Here is a 14225-nt window from a genome sequence, read left to right as displayed (position 1 = left end):
GTATAACGTGTATGTGAACTTGTAAGTTTGTAAAGGCACCCACGACACAGGAGAAAATCCTAGTGTGGGGCAACGTTAAAAAAAAAAACACTAAATTATTAGCGGCATTTCATCGCAATACTTGCTTCAAAGAAAAATAATAAAGAAAGAAAGATGTAATCACAGCCATGTGCACGAGCCGTTATCAACAATGTATCTAAGAACATTGATTGGATAGCCATTATTTTCTTCTATTTTAACGACTTCACCCATCACTTGTTACTAAACACCATAGCAAATGCTTGACTCTAGTTAATCAGAATTAAAACTCAAGATGCTCTTATAAATAAATCAAAAATGCATTTTATTCTGCTAGGCTTCTTTATTTTTAAGGTAAGTGTATGCATGTGTTATTATTTAGTATAGGAATCTGTTTAGTTAGTTATTTATTTATAAATAAAGGTTTACCATCAGCTTCTGTATAACGCATATTAAGCACAGTAAATACATATCAGTTTAGCCATTTAAAATGGCTACAATTCTTAAAAGTAAATAAATTAATAGTTGGGACGTGGGTGCCAAAACTGATCTATCTAAAGAATCTGGTGGGCACCAGGTGTTCATTTTCGCCTGTCACTAACCAAGTTGTTACCCCGTAAATGTAATATGAAGTAAAAATCCCACACTCTTTAGGTTTTATCCGATTAAGCAAGTTGTAATTTGAAGGTTTTCCTCCGACACAAAATCACATTTTTACCTTTACATATAAATTACATTTTGTCAGTAAGTTTCTTGTAATAAGTCATGAACGAGAGAACCAGGAAACAAACTCAGAATCCTTAGCAGTTCCATGGATTCTTTATTTCTAAATGTTTGTCTTTCTATGGTCCTTATTTCTATGGTGTACAATAAAGTGTTTTCTAAACTAATTTATTAAGCAACAGTTTCCAAGTCGAAACATAAATGGTGAGGACAGATTTTAATAATCAGATGTGACTCCTCAATCAAAACGTACATTCGACAAGTTAGTCCAATTTGAATTAAATTTCAAGTCTTTTTTCAGTTACAAACAACAGTAGCCCAATACCCAACTCATACAGATTTACAAAAAGTCGGTGAGGTTATATTCAACAATGAAAAGTACAGCGTTTTGAAACCAACGGAGCACGTGGTCACGGATTATTTCAAGGACTTCATGCTGAGACGAGAGAATATCAACTTCCCAACAAAAAGGGTATTTATAGACAACAATGGGTTCAGGCACGCTTGGTCAGGTTTCGAAAACAAAGTCCAAAGTTTAAGAAAGACGGACTTGAAAAATGTAGTATTGAATTCCGAAAATTTCACGGATAGTGTCAGTACTGAGAAAGGTTCTATCAACGTGACATCTACCGAAGTAGCTCAAAACACTACTGAAGCGGCTGAAACTACAAGCAAAGCTATTGAAACTAATATAGAAACGGTACAATCAAGCACTAAAACGCCTGTGTCTACTACTGAAGCTGTTAAAACAACTACTGATACGACTGAAACCACAACTGACGCAAATGTACCAACAACTGAAGTAATTGAAACTACAGCCAAAAGCAATAACAATATAACTAGTAAAGAAACTCCTATGAACTTGAATAACCAGGACAACGCTACAGAAAGTGAGACTGAGGAATCAGAAGAGAAATCACTAGAAAGTGTCACTAAAGTACCGAATAGTGTGGACACTACAACGTTTAGGGTGTTATTCAGAGCGTCGATACAAAGTAATACCAACATCACAGTGACTACTAATGAGAAAATACAAGGGCGTCAAGGGAAGAATAAAACTGAAACTAAGCCCACCAATGAAAGGACTGTAGTTCAGACGACCTTCTTTTGCCCATTCTTCGGCATTATAACCATGTCTGGATTTGTCGACTGAGACTATCATTGACCAATGATTTTGAGAATTATTTTTGTAATAAAGATTTTAGTAGGATGTGATTTCACAGTTTGTCTATGTAAGTATTATAAAGCCTCGTCCCTACTAGGAACATTTGTGTTTATGTGTTCCCAGAGACATCTAGCAATGTCGGGCGACATTGTTAACTGTGCGACAAGGAACAGTTTCAACAATGTCGCGGCGATATCGTACGACGTCACCCGACGTCGTCCGTATATTATATTCACCAAACACTTCCCCATCATTAACATTTCCTTCTAAAATAAAAACAGGTATATTTAACAAACAATCATTTTATTAAGCTTATTGATTACGGTCTTTCTTAACAAGATCATCACCACCAAATCTTCTGTTAAACCTCCTAGTCATATACGGATCATAATCTTCTTCCATTTTGTACTTATCAAACGTTCTTAAAAAACTGCTCATAGCTGTTTGGAAAGCCCTTCTGTAGCTGGTGACAGGCATTTTCTCTTTTAGCATGACTACTGGTTCAAATGGGATAACTAGACCAGCGGCTGATGCTATCAATGGCATAAATGGGGCTGGTAGGTAGTAATTAAAGAGTTCCATAGCACCATTGACTACACATGTGCCAATATTTCTTAATACAGCGCTTACTTTCGGAGTATTAACAACTTTAATTATCGGTTCAGATATTAACCTATATATTCTGACAGAAAAACTGATTTCTGGTAATGCAGGTTGTGTTGAAATTTCGATTGCATTTGCTTGATGTGGTACTACTTTAGTTGTAGTTTCTTCTACTGGTTTTTCTGTTTCAACAAACACTGTTTGGTTGGTATTCTGAGAAGTTTGATGGTCCAATGATACGACTGGTTGTTCAGTTATTAAGTCAGTTATTTTAAACTGGTCGTTTATTTCTGGCTGTTGTGGCTGTGGGTGAAATTGTCAAGGTCAGTTAGGTGCAATATTAAGTGAGGTTTTGGTTTGAAAGGTGGAGATGGGTTTGTCCCACTAGAAAAGTTTGATAGAAACGACAGAGTTTCTTGCTCGTTCTTCTGCGGACAAATACACATGTTGGTCGGACGAGCACTTAGCTTCACTGATGGTACTGAAGACGGTGAGACGAATTACAGGTTGCTGGGGCTCCGACTCGAAGAGCAGGATTAGGAAAGGGGTGGTTTTTAGTCAATAAGTCTGATACTCCCTGTTGCCTCACCCAAGAGGAAGAAGTCATTGAAGAATAGAAGATTTTCCCTTTCGAAAACAAATCTCCTCTGATGGACTAATTCAATTTTGATTATTCAAAAGTGCTTAGCTGTATATCACAAGGCTATAAACCATATCTAGTCCATACAGATTGAAATTGCATTATATCATGTTACGAATGCATTGGCTATGCATTTATAATCATTCCAATCAATAGGTTGCTGGGGCCTTAGTCTGCTATTACAGTAGTTGCAAAATTGTACATTAGAATAGTAGATACTAGCGTAACTGTTGTAATAGCAGACTAGCTACCTAGATTTTAAGGAAGCCTTGAGTTTAGTAAACTGAGATAAGTGTTACATTTAACGACATTACGTTTTTCACCAATTATATCAATCAACCTTCAAGAAAAGAGCATACTCCTTTTTAAAAGGCCGGCAACGCACCTGTGTCTCCTCTGGTGTTGCGGGTGTCCATGGGCGGCGCTGATCGCTTATTATCAGGTGAACCGTCTGCTCGTTTGCCACCTATTCCATAAAAAAACAAAATCGCCCGATAGAATTCGGTGTGTTACTGACACTGATACCTTCAGTGGTGTTTGTGAGGAAACATGTATTTTTTTAAATTACTCCCGCATTTCAAGCCAGTGCCCCGGTAAATTAACTAGGTAGTCCGCAGCTCCGGTACATTCTAGGCACTTTTTTTAAGGGGGGAAAATCATCCAATGACTTCTCCTGCCTTGGGCGAGGTGAGAGGGAGTGTCAGACTCTTACTGACTAAAAATCACCCCGTTCCTACTCCTGCTTTCCGAGCCGGAGCCCCGGTAACCCGCTACGCAGTCCGTAACTTCGGGACATTCTAGGTACTTACAGCAGCAAAAGCAGTATAAAACAGTGATACAATCAAGTTTGTATGAAATAATTTCATTTTATCGACACTTTCTTAGAACTTTACACATTTATATAGAAAACGTAAATAAATACACATTTTATTTACACGAGAAACGAATAACTATAAAATGGAACTAAAAGTTATGAGTTTAAAAGTTATTTTATGTTGTACTTCCTGTAACTACGTATATTACTAAATATTTTCTAGGTTTCTATAATAAATATAAATATCAATCACACTATTACACTAATATTATAAATGTGAAAGTTTATTTGTTTGGATGTTTGTCTGTCAATCACGCTGAAACTACTAAACGGCAACGTCACGCCTTTTATCCCCGAAGGGGTAGGCAGAGTTGCACGGTACGGTACATAATGCCACTATACAATATACGCCAATTTTTCTCCATTTGTGTTATAAGTCCCATGTAATAGAGGGTGAAAACTATTGAACGGATTTTGATGCAATTTGGTATACAGACAGGCGTGTGTGAGCTGAATTGGGTGATAGGATCCTTTTTATCCCACGGAAATTCGGGTGAAGCCGCTGGTAGAAGCTAGTATAAAACCTGTTAACGCCCGACGGGTAAGCAGAGAAGTATTTTACGTATAGAGGTGGATTTAAATTTCACTAGTTATGTTAAGAGTTCCATTTCTATGTATGTAATGAGCGTTTTGCCATATACCGGTCACTATAATAGGAATGATGATGGAGTATGAAAATATTTTTTTTATTGCGTCAGTTAGGTAATGAAAAATATTAGACAGGTATTTTTTTATTTTATCATATAAGATACTTAGATAAAACGAATCGAAATTTGGGAGTGGGAGCAAATACATTTCTGCGTATAAAATGTAGCTTGAAGTGGCCTCACGCGGTATTTTAAATTAATATATCTTCGAAAGTATTTGTTTAGGTAAGAAAATAAGAAAAGAAAATGAAAATAAAAGGTACGAGAAATTTACGAAAAACAATTAATTTCCATAATGACGAATATTGTTTCTTGTACGTATAAAAAGGTACAAAAGTCATCTATCGATCGGCTTTGTAGTTTTAATTGTAAGAACTTGTCAAGTAAGGAGTCTATTTGTCATTAAGTTAAAATTTTAAAATTATCAATTTGTAGAATGATGAAGATAATGTTATTATCTATAAAAATACTTTGTAGCGGTTCCCCGCACGGAACAACTCTTTGTGTGATCCACAAATTGTTGTTTCGGGTCTGGGTGTGATGTCTATGTGAACTTGTATGTTTGTAAACGCACCCACGACACAGGAAAAATCATATCTTTAGAAGCGTTATTATAATCTCACAAGCTGCTCTGCTCCAAACCAATATAATTTGTCACGAAAATCCAACCATTCATACTGAAACTAACATAAAAATCATTGACATTTCCTGAATCAAGAAAAAAGAATTAAAAAAGAAAATAAAAGAAACCTATTGGCTAACTGAGAAGGCAATAAAAATGTGAAACGTCGCTATAAACTCCTGCGCAGCTATTTTAATTAAAAACGAGCCAATATCGTCGAAGCCAATACGCTGCAACACATTACAATATGAATATTTTGTATTACTTTTTAGCTTGCTTTGTGTTTTTGTTAAGCACTGTGGAATCTGCGCCTCAGGTGAATATTTATTTAATTTAATGTTTAATCACGAGTATATGTATATACGACGGTTAAGAGGCAAATTGATCTAAGAATCATTTTTTGCGACATTCAGTCATATACATCATTCGACGGAGAAAATTCGATGATTTCGAATACGTATATAAACTACACTCCCCTCCCGGGTCACTCAAGGCGGGAGAAGCCATTGGATATCGCTTAGATCAACTAGCCTTTCAACCGTCGATTATTAAGATAATTTTCATAAAGTATTTGTGTTCTGCCGACGGCCAAGTGTCAAGACTTGATAAAACTTTTGAATTCCACGCGAGCAAAACACCTACCTACTTATTTAAAGCAAATAGTATTTGCTTTAATATTAGCTAATAAACTAGATTTCCGGGGCTAGAAACTTAACAAAACAAATTAAATCTTAGAAGAAGTAAGAATATTTCACAATAAAGTCTACATTGTATTATAGGATTGACTAATTTAAGGGAGACCTATATTCAATGTTTAGCGGTAGATGTTTTTTGTTTGCCAACTGTAAAATGTAAAGGCTTGTTTAGTACGAGTTGGTTTGACGTCTTCAAGTAAACGAAACGAGAGAGCGTTCGGCGCTCTGATTGGTAGGTTTATTCGAGCCGGCCAATGACGCCGAACGCACTTGACTGTCGTTTTGATTACTTTAAACGTTAAGCAAATTCGTACTGGTGTAATGATGATAATTGATATTAAAATCTTTTTTTAAAACGCACCTCCATGGCTGTTTGGAAAACCTTTATCAGTACTTTATTCGCGATCCTAAGCCAAATGGCAATTTTTTTATCTAAGATTTCTTGTACGACCTCAGTCGTTTCTGAACAAATGAAAACTGAAAGTAATAGTGTTGTAACCTTGTACACACTCGTCCAATTAACTTTTATAGTCCAATTAGAGTTTCAGTTTTAGTAATTGATAAAAGAACAATATTTTGTAGTTCTTTTTTTACTTTCCAATCGAATGAGAAGGTTAGACTTGTACTATGTTTTTTGGCCAATATTTCATTGTTAACATGTTACTTATAACTTAAGTAAGTATCTTATAAGTGAGGCCGTGATATCCATGAAGCAAGTTCAAAAAGGAAATGCCATAATGTGATTGTGTACTTTGACAAAATAAATGAGACCTGTCCTATGATAAGTAAAACGATGTAGATAAGTTACAAGCGCTCAGAAAGTGGCACATTAAAATGTGGACAATTGGTAACGTGTTTGTAGTATGGGACTGCAAGTTGGAAAATAGAGAGGTCCGCGCTCCCCGTGAAGTGCCACGCATTTTGTTATATGGAAATTCAGTAGTTATGACATCTCCTCTTTGTATTTACTTCTTAAACAAAAACAAAACGAGAGCGTGTTCGGCCCTCTGATTGGTTAGTTCATTCGTGCCGGTCAATCGCCAAACACGCTCTCGTTTAGTTTAGATTAAGTTTAGGTACTAAGACTTCTGTAACTCTGCCTACTTTTTCTAAAATATAATAACTTATTTCGCAGGTTCCTTACGACTACATCCCAATAGGGCGCGATAGTCGCCGGAATGTTAACCTTGGACACCCACACGACGTGAATTTGAACTACGAGCGCCTATTTCCATCCAGACGCAAATACATCGACTCACCCGCCGTACATTTTGATCCAGATCTAGATTTTGTTAAGAAATAATCATTATTTTATTAATAAATCGATTTTTAGTGATGTGACACACTATGGAGATATCGATATCGATACTTTTTTTAAAATTCGGAATGTATTAGTATCAAATCTATCATTGTAATTTCGTATTTTATTGTTATTTAACACATTGAACGAGTGGTGGTCACCGGTGACCGACGTTAGCGGAGGATTTGCCTTCAAAAGTTTTCTATTGGCAGTCAAAGACTTAACTGTGTTATAATTTCCATCAATTGGCTTAATAAATTAACTCAACTAAGAGAATAAGGTAAATAAATTCTATTTTTATCAAGATACCATAATGGTGAAACGAGAAAGACTAGCTTCTTCAAAGGACTCAGTACGTCAAAAAATATGTCATATAATAAAATGTTTATTTTTAAAATTCATAATTCGTCCGCTTTGTTGTCGTTCCACATATCGGACTGTGCCGGTGTTTCATGAATGTCCAAATTTGCTTGAAGAAGTTATTTAAATATGAGATGAGTAGTAAAATTTTGATATTTTGTAGATTTTGTCAAACAACAGGACTAGTAAAGGTTCAATAGGATCATTGTCTTTCTACACAGGTAATTTCCTAATTAGTTGATCTCTATAAGTTTCATATAATGTATTGATTTTCCTTACATTCGATATATTCCGTAGAAATATCGTAAAGTGTGTCCCGTCACTAACTGTTTTAGTATAGTTTTAAATGTTATTCTGTTATTAATTGTCACATTTTCCCCCTTCATTCTGAAATCACAAAACATACTCTAGGCCTGTTAAAAATTAATTCAAAAGCTACATTTAAAACAACTGACTTAAAACTGACAACACGTTTAAAACAACGCGAACTAACCCCGGACAAAACATAAATAAAACATGTAATATAGTGTAGGAAGTATCCCTAAAACCTTCTTCTCAATTTGAAAATACTACACATTATCATTCAGCACCAAAATGGGTTCAGCCAAATGTGAGATAATTGCGCACAAACATACATACATAGAAATACAGGACAAATAACGAACCTCTCTTTTTTGAAGTCGGTTAAAAATATATCTAAGACTTTTATATTGGGCAACGAGATAAATAAAAGAAATCAAACGAGCAAACTTACACTTTAATATAAAAATAAATACAAATTCAGAAGCGTTACACACTTTTGATCATTAATACACATATTTATATAAATAAAATAAATTGCATTATAAAACACAAAACTCGAATTAAAAGCACTAGTGGGGTTTACTTCAATCAAACAAAAATGATCACAGAATTTCAAATTAAAAATACATTTATGATTCATAAAAAGAAATACGAAATAAAAATTCGTATTTTAAAAAACATAAATTAATTATTTTTTGTGTCATAAATACATATTTTTTGTGTCATAAAATAAATTCTGTGATCTGTATAGCACAAAGTATTATAGATATTTGAGTTTTAGTATCAGGGTCATGTTTTTGGAGAATTGAGGGTCTGGGTTGGTTAGTGTAGGTGGCTGGCGGCTGCAAGAGAAGAGAGCAGGTCCTGGACGTTGATATGAGATGGTAACGGTGACGCCAGTTCAGCGTACCTACTGGTGTAGTCTGGCGCTCCATCCCTGGAGTCTATATCGTCAGCCTGGGAAAAAGAGAAATAAAAATCGTGTCAGTATTGATTAATATTATGACAATAAACTTGTCAGTCTACCTCGTTGGTCGAGTGGTCACAAATGCGATTGCCGGGCAAGGGGTCTTGGGTTCGATTCCCGGGTCGGGCAAAGTATTGCTGGGCTTTTATCGGTTTTTAGAAAAAAATCAGCAGTAGCACGTAGTCTGGAATTGTGCCCAGTATATGGCAATAGGCTCACCCCCTATTACATAGGACTCATAACACAAATGGTGAAAAAAGGATGTGTTTTTAGGGATGGTTAGGTGACTGACTGCTGTACAATGTGTCGCGGGTTCGATTTCCAGGGAGTAACTCTTTGTGTGATCCACAATTTTTTTACAAATGACTTGTAACTGTACAAGGAATTGGTTAGTTTGGCCAACCGGGACTCCTGCTCGGAGAGCAGGAGTAGGAACGGTGTGGTTTTTAGTCAGTAAGAGCCACTCCATCTCGCCACATCTAAAGCGGGAGAAGTCATTGAAAGATTTTTCGCTCTCAAAAGAAAGCAGTTAGTTTAGGTGCTACATTATGCTAAGTCACTTTTAATTTATAATTGGAAAAATTGGCCATCGGTCTTTAAGATTAGGAACAGGACCTCAGTAGACTAGGAGAGTTGGAATAAGACCTAAAGAGTCAATAGACGATATTGTCGGATAGTGTAGTGGATAGAGTCAATCAAAAAAATATATTTTTTAAGGCAGATATTATAAAAAAAACACTCACCATGGCTGACATCACGCCCAGCATCAGGAACAGTAACGCGAGCCACTTCATCGTGCTGAGGGCTCGTCTTACAGTCACCAATACCATTACACCAAGCTCTTTTATATACCAGCTACAATTCAATTAAGGACCTAATATCCAGGGGCGACGAATCAATTTTGATTGACGGTCTTATTTATTGATTTTGTATGGTTGAATATGATTACTTAGAGAAATACGGGTGATAAATATTGTTTTTTGCTAGCATTAGGAGAGGTGGAGTTGTTATTACTTATCATATAAGTGTGGGAGAGCCATGGGCCGCCTCGACCGGAGTGATACCATGGCCTCACAGAAACACCGACGTGAAACAACGCTTGCGCTGTGTGAGTGAGGTTACAGGAGCCTAATTACGCCCCTTCCCAATCCCCGATTCTCCAACAATCCTCAAATTTCTAACCCCCAAAAGGCCGGCAATGCCAGTGCGTTAACTGTAACGCCTTTGTCATTTCGGGCGTCCAATGGTGACGGCGATTGCTTACCATCAGGTCCATAAGACTCGTTTACCGGCTTATACCATAAAATAAATATAAGCCACAAGATGACCACTGCTTAATTTGGGTCTCCCTCAATGACATCCGTTGGTTTCTATCGTCTTCCAGCGGCTCTCAGCAACGACTTTCTTCAGACTAACAAATAAAGATAAAGTAGAACATACGTATTTATGAGCTACATGGTTAACGAACAGGCAGATTACCTGATAGTATATGGATAAATCAGCATCACGCATCGCTCTTTGGTCTCACTCACATACAAAAAGAAACACGACGCATCGTAAGTCTTGTTTCACTTCGCGCGCCGGTCTCCTGAGACACCGTGACACCACTCCGGTCAAGTCATGCCGAAGCATGGCCCACGAAATTAAAATGCGTGACGATGTGATTTCTTTTATTTGTATGTAAAATTAGTTGTACTAGTTAAATAAGAAAATGATACTTTTTCAATCGACGTCTTTACAGAATAACAGTCATAAAGACATATTAGAATGCTACAACCGTATCTAATATTGTACGTAAATAAGTTGGAATTATACTTAAACAATGCCCTTGTATATAAAATAATATAACACGGAGATTGTCACGGATTTACTCATGAATTTAATTAAAAATGTGACTCATATCGAAGACATTTAATATCGATATATAGAAATAATGACGCTTTTTACTTCACCATGTTTTAAGCCAATTAGGTGATGGTAGTAAAGGTTCAGCCGGTCTCCCAGACCCCTTCAATGGTGAGGCAGGTGTGATCCTGGGTTTTTTAGAGTCCCACATATCCCTCCCATCCCCCGACGAGAGGACGATACATAGTGGTTTTTTTTTCTCCCAGGGCTAGGTTTGGGTTAGGTTTGGGTTAGGTTTGGGTTAGGTTTGGGTTAGGTTAGGTTTGGGTTAGGTTAGGTTTGGGTTAGGTTTGGGTTAGGATTGGGTTAGGTTTGGGTTAGGTTTGGGTTAGGTTTGGGTTAGGTTTGGGTTAGGTTTGGGTTAGGTTTGAATTAGGTTTGGGTTAGGTTTGGGTTAGGTTTGGGTTAGGTTTGGGTTAGGTTTGGGTTAGGTTTGGGTTAGGTTTGGGTTAGGTTTGGGTTAGGTTTGGGTTAGGTTTGGGTTAGGTTTGGGTTAGATTTGGGTTAGGTTTGGGTTAGGTTTGGGTTAGGTTTGGGTTAGGTTTGGGTTAGGTTTGGGTTAGGTTTGGGTTAGGTTTGGGTTAGGTTTGGGTTAGGTTTGGGTTAGGTTTGGGTTAGGTTAGGTTAGGTTAGGTTTAGGTTACCCGAAAACAATCGAGCGGTTCTCGAAAGCAATCGAGCGGTTCTCGAAAGCAATCGAGACATCCTCGAAAACAATCGAGCGTTACTCGAAAACAATAGAGACTTCCTCGAAAACAATCGACCGGTTCTCGAAAGCAATCGAGTCTTCCTCGAAAACAATCGAGCGTTCCTCGAAAACAATCGAGCGTTCCTCGAAAACTATCGTGCGTTTCTCGAGAACTATCGAGCGACTCTAACCTAACCTAACCTAAACCTAACCTAAACCTAACCTAAACCTAACCTAAACCTAACCTAAACCTAACCTAAACCTAACCTAAACCTAACCTAAACCTAACCTAAACCTAACCTAAACCTAACCTAAACCTAACCTAAACCTAACCTAAACCTAACCTAAACCTAACCTAAACCTAACCTAAACCTAACCTAAACCTAACCTAAACCTAACCTAAACCTAACCTAAACCTAACCTAAACCTAACCTAAACCTAACCTAAACCTAACCTAAACCTAACCTAAACCTAACCTAAACCTAACCTAAACCTAACCTAAACCTAACCTAAACCTAACCTAAACCTAACCTAAACCTAACCTAAACCTAACCTAAACCTAACCTAAACCTAACCTAAACCTAACCTAAACCTAACCTAAACCTAACCTAAACCTAACCTAAACCTAACCTAAACCTAACCTAAACCTAACCTAAACCTAACCTAAACCTAACCTAAACCTAACCTAAACCTAACCTAAACCTAACCTAAACCTAACCTAAACCTAACCTAAACCTAACCTAAACCTAACCTAAACCTAACCTAAACCTAACCTAAACCTAACCTAAACCTAACCTAAACCTAACCTAAACCTAACCTAAACCTAACCTAAACCTAACCTAAACCTAACCTAAACCTAACCTAAACCTAACCTAAACCTAACCTAAACCTAACCTAAACGTTTTAATTTTATTTTTATCTTCTTAATTTATTGACCTTTTGTTTTTGACAATACAATCCCCCCTCTACAGGGATTGCATTTTTATCTTATTGCGACGACGAAGCCCCTGAGCCAGTATGTTTGTGAGTGTCAGGACCCCAACCGCCAAGACGGCGAGGTCCCAGAGTACAGATGGTTCCCCGTCTGGTCCGGGAAGGGTGGACCCCGCCCCGACAAACGTTAGGCGCAGTGTTGGGGAGTGGGAGGCGGGACGTAGTGACCCGCTTCCCACCTCTCAACCTAAAACGGGAAAAGACGGAGCTTCTGGAAAGCCGTCCCCGCGCCGGGTGATTCTGCCCAGACCGGTTCGGACGGTGGTTTCGCCATCGGAAACTAAAATAGTTGGTAAAAAACCGACTACCCCCCGAGACTCAAGCCCACATAATCCAACTGTGGAGTCTTGTGACCGCGTCAAAGACGCGAAGCTATGGCTACAAAGAGCCAAAAGCTGCCTTTCTGACTCTAGAAATATAAGGACTGACCTGAAAAACGGCATTGGCCAGGCAGTAACCAAACTTTACGGACTGGTCTGCGATGCGGAAAAGGCACTAAAGCAGCAGACTGAAGCTGCGCCCCAGCCCGCACCGTATCAAGCACCTGAACCGGCGTCGACCACTAACACCGCGGCTATCGACGCATTGGCTGCAAAATGCCACGAGCTGGCTCTCGGTCTGGAAGAACATAAATTACACCTTAGTAAAAACGCTGATGAAATGGCCAGACTGAAGGATACTCTCGAAGCCGACCGGGTCACGCGAGAGCGGGACAGCTACGCGGGTGTGGTGGCGCGCGACCGCGACACAGGAAGTCGCCTGCTGGAACGCGCGACGTTGCATTCCGTGGTTGTCTCGTCCACGGAAGAGACAGAAACAGGCGAAGAAATAATGGAGAAAGTTAGAAAGGCGGTCGATGCAAAAGAAGGTTGGGTAAAAGTGGAGAGAGTGAGGAAAGCTAGGGACCGGAAAATTATTATGGGATGCAGCAGCAAGCAAGAGAGGTCAAGGCTGAGGGAAAAACTGCAGACTGTGGGCGCCAATCTCGTTGTCGAGGAAGTGTCCAACAAGGATCCGCTCATACTTATGAGAGATGTCCTCCAGGTTCATAGTGACGCGGAGATTCTCTTGGCCCTCCGAAACCAAAACCGGGAGATCTTCCGTGACCTCAAGGACGAGGAAGCAAGGATGTCCGTAAAATACCGAAGAAAGGCACGAAATCCACACACCGGACACGTTGTACTCAGCGTCACACCGACTGTCTGGAGAAGGGCAATGGAGGCTGGAAGGCTCCGAGTCGACCTGCAAATAGTACGGGTCGAAGACCAATCCCCTTTGGTGCAGTGTACCCGCTGCCTGAGCTACGGACATAGCAAGAGGTTTTGCAAAGAACCAGCAGACCTCTGTAGCCATTGTGGTGGGCTGCACCACAGCGCGGAATGCCCGGATAAACAGCTTGGCGAGGGGCCTTCCTGCATCAATTGCATAAGGGCAAAAGCAGGCTCCTGCACCCACAACGCCTTCAGCGCTGATTGCCCTATCCGCCGCAAATGGGACGCGTTAGCTAGGGCTTCCACGGCCTATTGCTAAGGGCTCCTCGGAGAACACTCACCGATATAAAATAATACAGGCTAATCTCCAGCGAAGCCAACTGGCAACTCACGAACTCCTCCTTGAAGCCAGCAAAGAAAACGCTGCCGTCGCTTTACTGCAGGAACCCTACATCGGCGGGACTAAAAGGGTAAAATGTTACCAGGGCGTAAGGGTCTACCAGGCATCTCA

General features: G+C 39.0%; 2 protein-coding genes and 2 long non-coding RNA genes across 4 annotated transcripts; 2 read left to right on the top strand and 2 right to left on the bottom strand.

Annotated features, from left to right (window-relative positions):
- Window positions 1-209: 209 nt before the first annotated feature.
- LOC118277005 (eukaryotic translation initiation factor 4 gamma-like) lies at window positions 210-1959 on the top strand. Its single transcript, XM_035595651.2, has 2 exons — window positions 210-372; window positions 1043-1959. Exons 1-2 carry the CDS (start codon window positions 337-339, stop codon window positions 1892-1894), a joined length of 888 nt encoding a protein of 295 aa, XP_035451544.2. The 5' UTR covers window positions 210-336; the 3' UTR covers window positions 1895-1959.
- Window positions 1960-2202: 243 nt separating this feature from the next.
- Window positions 2203-4137, bottom strand: LOC118276788 (uncharacterized). The gene is made up of 2 exons (XM_035595322.2): window positions 3959-4137; window positions 2203-2812 (listed from the first exon to the last, which is right to left on the bottom strand). Exons 1-2 carry the CDS (start codon window positions 4013-4015, stop codon window positions 2219-2221), a joined length of 651 nt encoding a protein of 216 aa, XP_035451215.2. The 5' UTR covers window positions 4016-4137; the 3' UTR covers window positions 2203-2218.
- A 1182-nt stretch (window positions 4138-5319) lies between these two features.
- On the top strand, window positions 5320-7337 carry LOC118277002 (uncharacterized). The gene is made up of 2 exons (XR_007706155.1): window positions 5320-5608; window positions 7123-7337. It is a non-coding gene; the product is annotated as an uncharacterized LOC118277002 (long non-coding RNA).
- Window positions 7338-8386: 1049 nt separating this feature from the next.
- LOC118277001 (uncharacterized) lies at window positions 8387-9868 on the bottom strand. Its single transcript, XR_004783726.2, has 2 exons — window positions 9661-9868; window positions 8387-8907 (listed from the first exon to the last, which is right to left on the bottom strand). It is a non-coding gene; the product is annotated as an uncharacterized LOC118277001 (long non-coding RNA).
- Window positions 9869-14225: the final 4357 nt, after the last annotated feature.

The sequence above is a fragment of the Spodoptera frugiperda genome, chromosome 17 (assembly GCF_023101765.2).
Source record: "Spodoptera frugiperda isolate SF20-4 chromosome 17, AGI-APGP_CSIRO_Sfru_2.0, whole genome shotgun sequence".
In the NCBI taxonomy this organism is placed as follows: domain Eukaryota; kingdom Metazoa; phylum Arthropoda; class Insecta; order Lepidoptera; family Noctuidae; genus Spodoptera; species Spodoptera frugiperda.
Note: the sequence above shows the minus strand (reverse complement) of the source record. Positions and strands in the feature narration are given on the sequence as shown.

Bases quoted from the DNA above. Each gene is read 5' to 3' on its own strand.
- LOC118277005 (XM_035595651.2), top strand. From the start codon at position 337: ATGCATTTTATTCTGCTAGGCTTCTTTATTTTTAAG. The intron at 373-1,042 runs GTAAGTGTATGC...GTCTTTTTTCAG, and splicing joins TAGGCTTCTTTATTTTTAAG to TTACAAACAACAGTAGCCCA.
- LOC118276788 (XM_035595322.2), bottom strand. From the start codon at position 4,015: ATGAAATTATTTCATACAAACTTGATTGTATCACTGTTTTATACTGCT. The intron at 2,813-3,958 runs GTAAGTACCTAG...TTTCACCCACAG, and splicing joins TTTATACTGCTTTTGCTGCT to CCACAACAGCCAGAAATAAA.